General features: G+C 32.5%; 1 protein-coding gene across 1 annotated transcript; it reads left to right on the top strand.

The window, feature by feature from the left end:
- Positions 1–5,845: 5,845 nt before the first annotated feature.
- On the top strand, positions 5,846–6,805 carry LOC108221813 (uncharacterized). The gene has a single exon (XM_017395669.1). It carries the CDS (start codon positions 5,846–5,848, stop codon positions 6,803–6,805), a length of 960 nt encoding a protein of 319 aa, XP_017251158.1.
- The last annotated feature ends 4,774 nt before the right edge of the window (positions 6,806–11,579 follow it).

Here is an 11,579-nt window from a genome sequence, read left to right as displayed (position 1 = left end):
CTAATTATGTGCATGCTATATCTATCCCCAATATAAATATAAAGAATTGATCGGAAGTGAGAAAATAGTTACTAAACAATCAATATTTAATATGCTCTAGTTCAGTATTGTCCATTCCTAAAAAAATATTTTTGAAATAAGTAAAGAAGTTTCAAAAATTCATCAAATATGACGTCATCATGTAATTAATACAAAATAAATAATAATTTTTGTATATATAAAAATATAAAAAGTTTGAAAAATATAAAACTATATTTTTATATAAAAAATATAAAAATTTGAAGAATAAAATTTGAAAAAATATAAAAATAAACGTTTTTATAAGTGTTAACTTACTTCTAACTCCCCCTTCTTCGTACCGTAGGGCTTAGCCTGGTGGCTAGTAGTGCAGATGCTAGCTTACTAGGTATGCCCTCATATGCTGGGCAGGGGTGTTCGCGGTGCGGGCGGTCCGATTTTTTCTTAAAATCGCGAACCAATCTACGCGGTTTGAGAAAATTTGTAAACCGCAGCCGCACCGCGTGATATAAAAACCGCGTAAACCACACCACAAAATTGCGGTGCGGTGCGGTTCATGTGATTTGCGTGGTTTATAAATTCAAAAAAATTATACTTTTGAATGACAATATAAATATAATTTGAAATTATGTGTACTTTTAATTTTATAACACACACACACACACACTAATTCAGAGTTACTCATCAAAAGAAATATAAACTAAAATATGAGTATGATAAAGATGAAGATGAAAAGATTTCAACACTAAAAATTTGTTTTATAGAAAACAAATATAGTTATAATATTTAATCTGTCGTCTTAAAACTAAACTTAATTTGTATTGTAAATTTATTAAAATTAAATTGAGTAACTTGAACATATATACACACACATAGTAGATAATATCATATAAATAATCTATCTATATAATATAAATATTTATAATTATATGTGATATATATTATTATATTACAAAATAGCGGTGCGGTGCGGTTTGAACCGCGCTTGTATAATGTCAACCCGCAAACCGCACCGCACTGCGCGGTTTGTTAAAATTTCAACCCGCAACCGCACCATGAAAAAGAAAATCTGCATTTTGCGGTGCGGTGCGGGCGGTTTATGCGGTGTGGACGGTTTGATGAATACCCCCAATGCTGGGGACGGGAAAAACCCATTTTTCCCACGTACAACGTTTTTGTAGCGCTGGATAGGGTTTCTCCTATCCAACGCTAAAAAAGCGATGAACATATTAAAATTTTGTATATTCATTCAACGGTCAGGAACCTGTTTTTTAACATGTCCCCAGCATATGTGCTAGGACCTGGACCCTTATTATTAATGAAATTTCAGATTATAAAACTTATAGTGCGTGTAGAGGCAATGTATTGTATTTAGTCGTTGGCAAGGTTCGGGCCGGTTCACACAGTTTCCGAACCGTCGCCGGTGAAACCGTAACCGGCACGTTAAGACTGACGGTCCGGTCCGTGCCGGGCCGGGCCGGAGAAAACGAAAACTGTAACCGTGTTATACGGTTTATACGGGTTAGACGGTTCAACGGTTCGGGCCAGTTAAGGCGTGTTGGTGGTTCGCGGTTCAAAATTCGGCGGTTCATGCGGCATAACTTGACAGTTCATCCGCCAGAGTGTGTTGTGTACTTGTGTCATTGAGTGTGCACGGTTCACTGTTCGGTTCCGCGGTTCAAACTTTACACACACGTACTATACTGACTAGTGTGGCTACTACTTTAAAGGTTGCTTAACATTCATTATATTTATTTTATTTTGTGGTCAATTTTTTGAGTCTCTCAACTCCTTTTTGTATTAATTGTTTATATTCAAAATATATTTTCTTCATCTCATTAACACGAGACTTATATTTAAATACACTTTATGATCCCAGCACATATTTTTTTTATAGAAAAATTGAGTGATTATTTAATATATATGTATACAAGTAGAAAGATGAGAAAAAATTATACAAGTGCAACACTATAATATAAATACAATATAAATTAGAAATAATTTATATCATTAAAATACAATATAGTATTTTAAAAATAATTAGAAACGTTGTTACAAATTTTCGCATAAAAATAATTAAAAATATCGCAAGGTACCGACTATTATAAATTAATAATACATCATTTGCACCACTTCTACTGTATATTGAAAACATTGACGTTGGCTATAAAATAAGGAGAATGTGCATTGAACTGTTATAACTGTTAAGAATAATAAATTGCACGGTTCACGGTTCAGTCCGGGCCGGTTCCGGATTCCGCGGTTTCACGGTTTAAATGAGACGGTTCCAACGATTTCAGCGGTTCCGGACTGGTTACGGTTCGATTCTGCTGTTTGACAACCCGTATTCGCTCCGTGTGCAGCAACAGTTTGTGCCGGTTTCGAACCGGACCGCGTTGACACGGTTCCGGGCAGTTCGAAACGCGGTTCGGGGCGTGCCGGTTCAACCGGTTCGGCCCGAATGGCCGGCTCTACAAGGGAGTCGTCTGTACTAGACTACTAGGGTAGTTGGTCATTGAGGAAAATGTTGGATTATGCTAGGCGTAAATTAATTATTTTCTGCTGAACCCTATTCAGGGTTGGATTATGCTAGGCGTAAATTAATTATTTTCTGCTGAACCCTATTCAGGGTAAGAATCTGCATTGTTTCTAGTAATTTAAAGAGTAATATCAAATTATATAATTTTCATACATAACAAACATTTGTTTTCCCATAATTAAGCAGGAAGAACTTCAAGTCTAGTTCCATAAGAAATGAATTAAAAAGGTTCTGAGTTAATTAGGTTAGACTAGAATCATGTAACATTTTAATTAGTATATTTTTTGGTCCACAAAAAAATATACTCTCATTGTTGGGAAAATAATTTCAAATTTTAAAATTAAAAGAAAATGGAATTTTAGCCATAAAAATATGTATTTTGCAGATTTTAAAACTTGAAAATAAAATAAGCGTACCGGATTATTCTGGGACGAGTTATATACTTGATGTAAAATATTTCGTGATTATGTCTAAATTAATTAACGCGGAACAATCATTTTTTTGTCACGTTATTCCCAGAATAAAAGTTCAAAAAATGTTTAATACGATAACTTTTACACCATTCTTGCGTACACATTTATGCCAACTTTGTTTATTGTCTTAACTCTTACCATTGCAAGGAAACAAAGAGAAGATGACCAACAAGGAAAATTATAAAATAAATAACATATAAAGTGTAACTAAATACAATTACCATCGATAAGGTCTCAAACAAACTACTAATTTCTTAATAAAATTTGCGAACCACTCAATTATGCTAATTTGAAGATATCTAGAATTGATTTGTTAGTTCTTCTTACGTTTTTCACGTATATTTAAAAATTTTGATCACACATATAAAAAATTAATATTTAAATTTGATCTTTGCAAACAAAAATATGATCCTGATACTTTTATTCACAAAATATTATTTAAAAAATAATATTTTTAAATATGTGATCAATATACACGTAAAAATGTCAAAAAATTAAAATATAGAAATCAGATAGTATTTGTCATATTTGTTTTTTTGAAAAAGGAGGCTCAGACCTTTGTTCACACGACCAGTTAAGATTTTTCAAAAACATTTTTTCAGAAAAGAAAGATTATTAAAAAATATCTTATATGTCTTGGAGGAAAATTTTGTTTCTCCTTTTCTAGCGTTTATTTATATTCTTAAAAATATTGCCATTTGATTAAAATCAAAACTTCCGAAAAACATTTCCCATGCTTGTTTAGTCTCTGGAAAATAAAATATTTATTATTTGAGGAAATTTTCTCTGAAATATAATACGATTTGTGGAAATGACTTCTCCCATTTATTATTTCCTGGGGTTCAACTTCTAGTGGTGGATTTGGTGAGATTAGTTGGCCAAGAATCTGCATTATTTCACTGTTATTTCACTGGACTTGGAGTATCAAATCATAATCTCCATACATTACAAACATTTCTTTTCCTATACTGACAAAGATGGCTGATGCATTTGTAGCTGATCTTGCCAGTGGCCTGGTTTTCAAGCTTGTTTCACTTGCAGCTGAACAAGTGATCCAGGCCTGGAAGCTTCAGGAGCATCTGGAAACACTGGGAGAAAGGTTGGATACTTTACCGTTTTAAAGTTGCTCATAAGATCAAGTCTATCAATGCTTCTTTCGACAGAATTTTTAAATGGGCTAGAAATCTCGGGCTTCAGCCTGTGGCGCAATTAACGACTACTGTTCAGCCCATGGAAATCCGTAATACTCCCCCCTTTGAAGATGAGTCGCTGATAGTTGGAAGAGATGGTGATATTACATTTTTAGTCGAAACGGTGTGCACAAATCATGAGGATTTACCAGTCATTGCTTTCATGGGGATGGGCGGTCTAGGCAAAACAACTCTTGCTTGTATGGTTTACAACAGAGATGTTGTAACCGATATGTTCACGAAGAGAATCGTGTATGAACCAGTACTAGAATATATTGCTTGTTGTCAGAAATCTGATCATTGGCAATACGGCAATGAGCCAAAACTAATTAATACCAGACAAAAAAATAGCAATTGCCACTAGCACAATTTATCTTAATGAGACAATGCAGATCAGACCATAGTTAGGAGTAGCAACACTAAATTGTTTCGGCTAATATTAAACTTCAAAATGATTACCAGAGGTCTGTAGAATACGTTAGCTACTCTGTATCGGAGATTAATTCCAAGTACCAGCAACAAGAGAACCAAACTTATACAGGTATCCATATACACCAGCAGCATAGGTTGCAACACTAGCAGCACTTCTAATTATAAAGTATCAGGTCATGTAAACTTGCAGTCAAAAAATTTATAAATTGCCTAATAGCAAAGCATTGACAGAGGTCACGAAATCACTTGTAATTATAAAGTATCAAGTAAATAACAATATACCTTATCTTGCTCACTCAATCCACTCTGATTTCTTCCGAAAATCTGATTGTAAAATCCAATAAACTTGGCCACTTTTTCATTGATTGTGCACCAGCGATTACACAATGACTTAGCACTCCGATCACTCTCTAGCCTTTTTTTTATTTTCTTTATAATATTTCCAAATTCTAGCCCAATAGTTTGTATGTGTCTGATTATTCAGCCACGCAGAAAGAAGTAACATATCCTCTTGAATCAAAAAATTCTTTGACCTCTTGCCTTTTTTCAATTTCAGAGCTTCTTTTTGGAGTTGGGGCTGGTTTTGGGTTTGAGGCTGTGATTGAGATTGAGTTGGCTGTGAAAACATCATATCCTCAATTTCTGGGATTGATCCTTCTTCAAGCAAAGATATAAACGAACCCTCCATCTTGTAACAACACCCATGAACAAGAACTGAATTAGTGAAGTAATGGAAAACCCCAAATTTCTAAACCAAAATCCTAATTATATACATATACAATCGAATTAAACAAAAAAGATATTAACAATATTGATTGAAGATAAAATCAAAGAAGTAAATGCAAGCTCACCTCTGTTTATAGCAACTTGGCGGGAGAGAAAGAAAACGCACGAGATGAGCTGGAAAATTATAGAAGAGGATCTTGCAATCTGTCCCAAAACCTGATAGCTAAATATTTGCGAGGATAAATATAAGCCACCCTGAGAGTTTTACCTAACAGATAGTAAAGGTTGGAGATGCGAAAATGAGAGAGTTAGATAAAATCTTAGTTAAGTATGACTTGCTCTTACAGTTATAGGTTTACTTCTAACACATACACACAGACTATATATACTCCTACTCTACCAATATATCCATACACAATATCAGTTTACACAAAGATTCATCAAGAGTCAAGGATCAGAAATCAAGAATGTCCTCTGTTTCATCCTGCAATACCCCTTCAACACATTCCACTCCACATTCATCAAAATCTTCTCCCACTCCTTCAACACAATCATCACAGTCTCATTCCTCAAATTCTTCCCAAGAAATACCTCCACTTCCTGCTGATGAAAACCAAAACCCTCCACTGTATGTCATGTCCGTTAATGGAGTGAACTACTATGTTCCGCAACATTTAATTGGTTATGCACGGGGAATCCCCGTCTATCAAGCTACATTCACTCAATTTGGTTTCCCAAACCCTTCGATTGTTGCTATGAGACAAGTAGATCTCGGATCTTACGGTGCTAGCATTAGAGATATAAATAAGACTCTTATTGTATCGGTTAAGGAAGAAATCAGTCACCAAGGGAGACTATGGCTTGCGTTTGAATACGCAGGGCATTCCCTACGTTCTGTTTATCCACAGGGAACTCCACTTCCTGATATTTCTCATATAGTTAACTGTTTAATTTCGATCCATGCATGTGCATTGGTACATGCTGAACTCAAAGCAGGTCATGTATACATGACAGAGCACGCTGGTGTTAGGTTTTATAAAGTAGGCTTTGGTGCTACTATCTATGAGGATGGAGAATTGCCAGAAACACCACCTGGGTTTTTACCAATGGTTGATATCTGTCTGTGGGCATCTCCACCAGAGGTGTATAACAACAACATTGACATGAGTTTGCACACAAGTGCTTCTGACGTGTGGCAATTAGGAATAACGGCCTTCGAATTGGCATGGGGAAACAAATGTAAGGTTGCTAATAGGGCTGATTTGGAGATGCAGATTGCATATGCAATTGGAGGGATTGAAGGCGGGCCTGGTGGAATATTTTGGAATACAAATTTTCAGAGGTTCTTGTCAGATTGTCTAATGGAAAACCCAGCAGCGAGGCCAACCTCTCAGCAACTGCTCAATCATGACTTCTTCAGGGGATAGGACCTGCATGAGAGGGAACAATGAAAGGTTTCTATCATATATCTCTTTTCTTGGTTTTCTGAGTTCTTTCTTTTCTGATCTTGATCTTTGCGGGTTTTTAATCTTGGGTTCTTTTTGCAAATTCTGAAATCTCGTTGTATTAGCATGTTCATTTTTCTCTAACCTCGGGTTCTTGCAAAATCTACACATCTTGCTTAACAAGTACTGTCCTTATCCGTGTCTTCAATATCGGGTTTCAACAAATTCTACATTTCTCAGTCTTTTGATTCTTTGTCTCAGGCCCCAGGTTTTTGCTAATTGCACAATCTCTGTTTGTTAGTCGCTTAAAACCTGTCTCTCAGTCTTGCTGCTCTTGCATGGTGTACGATCACGATTCATTGCTGTCGCTTTGTTCTTCTTTAATCTCTGGTTTTGCAAGTTGTACAACCTCTTATCAGTATCTTGACCCTTTAGTCTAGAGAAATATCACATCCAAGTTCATTGGAATAGTAATATGCAGTTCTGTTGGAAGCAAGGGAGGAAGCAGAAATATCTTATCTTTTACAACTGTATCTGTCTGCTATAGGCAACTCTTCAGTTTTAGTCACTACTGATGGTAAATTTTAGTATCCAGACTCATTAGCTGTTGAGATTTGTGTTGGTTGTGTAATTCACTCTGTCTGAATTTCAGTTGAATATTACTTGCACCAACCTGTGGCCACTGAGTTACCTTGAGTCTTATTTGCTGCTACCTGAGTACATTTTGTTTTTCAGGTTTTAAACTAGCGTAGAAGCCACGGCCGGTCATTTATAAATTAATTTATTATTATTTTTTGGATTAATAATTTAATTTAAACTTTTTTATTATATATCAATTTTATTTGATTTTTAAATATCTCTTTTAAAATAAATTAATAATATCCATGATAACTGATTCAACATGACAAACAAATATTCATATAACTTGAATTGGCATAATAGAATTGGCACATGAAAGAAGTTCGCACAATCATTTTTCACTATGTTATTCAACTAAAACACATTTGAACGTGTCTGTAAATGGTAAAAATTATAAGCTTGATTCACATGAATCATATAAGCAACCCATGAAATGGTAGGGTAGCTAAAATTGATTAATATTTTCATATGCTACGATCATAAAAAAATATAAGATCGAACACCGAGAGACATGCACATATGAAAAGATATTTATATGATACAGTTTTGTAGCAAAAATAAACATAATACTTGGTAGGCCTTCCTCCCTCTCATTTCCTCCGGTAAATCTCTTCATATATATATATGTATCTTATTCATTAGTATGTTACAATAACTATCCATCAATTATCGGTTAATGATACATTAATTATAAGTCGGTCGATTAATTATTAACTATTCAATTATTATCTTATCAATGGGTGTTTATTGATATTTTAACAAACTATTTTTAATAATTTATATGTAATTATTTGTTTAATAGTTGACTGTTAGAGTATGTTGTCTAAAATCCATTGGCTTGATCGATAACTTAGTCGAGTACCGGTGCTTTGGATGCTAATTCGATATTTAGCCTAACTCGAATAAAGTTCGACATAACTCGAGTAAAAATTGGGGCAACGTGGATTATATATTTAAAAAAAACAGGTTAAAAAAAAGAGAAAAGATCCCAGATAACCTGTAAAGTTTTTTAATAAAATTTATCATATAATACACATCTTTTTTAATAGTTTAATCTCTAAAATTAGTTTATAAATGCATGCAAACTGTTTAAGTAAGTACTTGTCGATTATTTTGAGTATTTATTACTGATAAGATTATCGAGTCAAATTAAAATTCACTTTTTAGAACATTAGTTAGCATTTAATGACTTGCCACTCGAGCGCCAGAGTTTCATTTGAACACCATCACTCTGATGATAATATTTGAATCACACGATATACGTAATATTTTTTTTGTACTCCCACTTTTTCAATACACCATTTAACAAATCTATGATTTGTTGTAAAATTTCGTTATTACAAATTAAGATAAAATTTCAACTTAATAAATATGGTTGTACCGAGTCAAGTTTTATGGAATACAAAAAATATTGGAGCATCGGAGTACAAGATTCATAAAATATAATCTAGTCATCTGAATCTTATTTTTTTTGTTCTACAATACTTGTAAACATCCCGCAACCTGCATATTATGTTCTACAACATAAAAATTGTCATCAAAAGATAGATTAGTTACTTTTATAAATTGTAGGACATTATGTTCTGCAATATAACTTATAAGCAGAACAACAATCTTAATGCTTGTTAAAGTTGAAATATATTAATGATTGATTAACATTTATGTTTAATACTACATATAAATGATAAATTATATATAAATTTGGATAATCAGAGTTATTATTTATGATTAAACTAAAAAATTATGATTTGTACTCCAATACTCCAATGTTTTTATGTACTCCATACAACTTACCATTACATATATGAAAACATATAAATACGTACATACATATTATACGTACATAAATACATACATACATACATATATGTAACTAAAAATAAGATTCGTAAACAAAATCACTCTGCAAAAAGTATAGGGAAATCTACAAAACTACCTACCTTTTCTTTTATTGTTTTCAAAAATACTACCTTCCAGAATTATTTTTAAAAATACCTTTTCATAAAAAAAAAATTTCAAAAATACTGTTTGCAACTTTTGCAACCTCATTTACTACAGGCGGCGCCAGCCGTGTTGCAACCTGATTTCAAGTTCCAGTTTTCAAATGTCATTTGAAAATGACAGTTTTCAAATATATATTATGAGGTCGAAAATGACATTTGAAAACTGGAACTTGAAATCAGGATTTGTAATTGCATATATGGTTGCATATGGTTGTATTCAGTTGCATATGGTTGCATTCAGTTGATTCTATTGTAATCTAATGGCCCCGCCAGGGGCACACCATACATCTGTTGTTACTTACAGTTTTCAGTTGCATTTAGTTGCAACTGAGGTTGCAAAAGTTGCAACTGCAGTTGCAACCTCATTTGCAACTATATATAATTTTCAGTTGCATTTAGTTGCAACTGAGGTTGCAAATGAAGTTGCAAAAGTTGCAACTGCAGTTGCAACTTCATTTGCAACGTCATTTGCAACTTTTGCAACTTACAGTTTTCAGTTGAACTAGTTGCAATTGCAGTTGCAACAGTTGCAACTTTCCATTTTTATTTGCAACTTTTGCAACCTCATTTGCAACTTTTACGGCTGCGCCGCCCAAGGTTGCAAATGAGGTTGCAAAAGTTGCAAATCGTATTTTTGAAATTTTTTTTTTATGAAAAGGTATTTTTAAAAACAATGAAAAAGATGATAGTATTTTTAAAAAAATAATTTTACAGATGGGTATTTTTAAAAAGATCCCAAAAGTATAAGAGCTAATTAATTACTATATTAGAACTAATATTAAGTTAAATCATAAATAATTTAAGATAATCGCACATGTAAAAAATTTATAATTTTTTTTAATAAAATGGGAATTAAGATATTTTAATTTATCAATTATGATTGTAGAGAGTTTACATGAGAGTTTAATCATATATCTAAACTCCAACTCACATAAATTTATTTTGTGTAAAGTAAATAGCTACATTAACATTTATTATTTCAATTCGTTTATAATGAGTGGTCATAAATAAAGGACAACTGTAATTAAAATGGATATTTATTATGTAAATGTGTTAATTACTGACACTTAATGTTTTAATACAATAAATGACCCACCACTTGGTAATCTTGTAATTACATGTAACACAATGGTATAATGGAGATTTCACCACCATTTTATTGGCTCATTCTGCCCTTGGTTGCCATTTAATATGTAGAAGTAGAATTTTATGTCCAAACTATAATTCTTTATTTTTAATGTTTCAAGGAATTTAAAGACAAAAACTTTGATATTATCCATTCTAATTTTGTAGTGCATTTGCGGCAGAGTGTCCTAAATAAACATTTCAAGTATACATTTTCCATTTTCCTATGCATATTCGTAAGTGTTTCCATCTTCTAAATAATTTCAGCGCTTATTGATTATTTATCTCTAAATTGTCTACTGTTTTTTAAAATTTCAGAAAATGAAAAGGATATTCTTATTGAAAAATATGTTTGCTTCGATTTGATTTATTTCTCTAAAATACAATACGAAAATAATTTTATAAAATGAATTCAATTTTTTTATTTTTACAGAAAGAATGTATACATCTTTCTCTGCATATTTTTTATTATATTAAAAAAGTTGATTCATCATTCTAAAAAAGTATGTACAAAAAGAAAGAGGGTATATTCGGTGATTTACATTAGAGCTAAATATCTGCAGAAGCATTAATATTATCTTACCTATTTAAAATTTCAATATACGAAATAAAAAATATTTTAGAGATATCTTATATGGACAAAAATACATATAGGACATGGAAATAAACATAAGAGTAATATAGGACATTGTGTGTATTTCATTGGAAGATGGAAATGGTCCAAGTTCTCACTAGCAGATTATTAGAGACAGTGAGGTGATATGGAGGTCCTGAAATATGCACACAAAAGAGTATTAATTGTAACCAATTAAGGCTTCTGAATTTACATCATTAATTCTATTACAAAAACTGATCTAGCATTTTCATTATTTTCATTGGTTTAGTAATGATATGGAGACTGATAAGTCTTTGAATTAAAATGACTACAGCATCCTGGCCAAATTTCTAATATCTGTTATTTGCTGCATTATTTATAATATTACATCAGC

Source organism: Daucus carota, chromosome 5 (genome assembly GCF_001625215.2).
Source record: "Daucus carota subsp. sativus chromosome 5, DH1 v3.0, whole genome shotgun sequence".
Taxonomy (NCBI): Eukaryota; Viridiplantae; Streptophyta; class Magnoliopsida; order Apiales; family Apiaceae; genus Daucus; species Daucus carota.
This window is presented reverse-complemented; position numbering and strand designations above follow the sequence as displayed.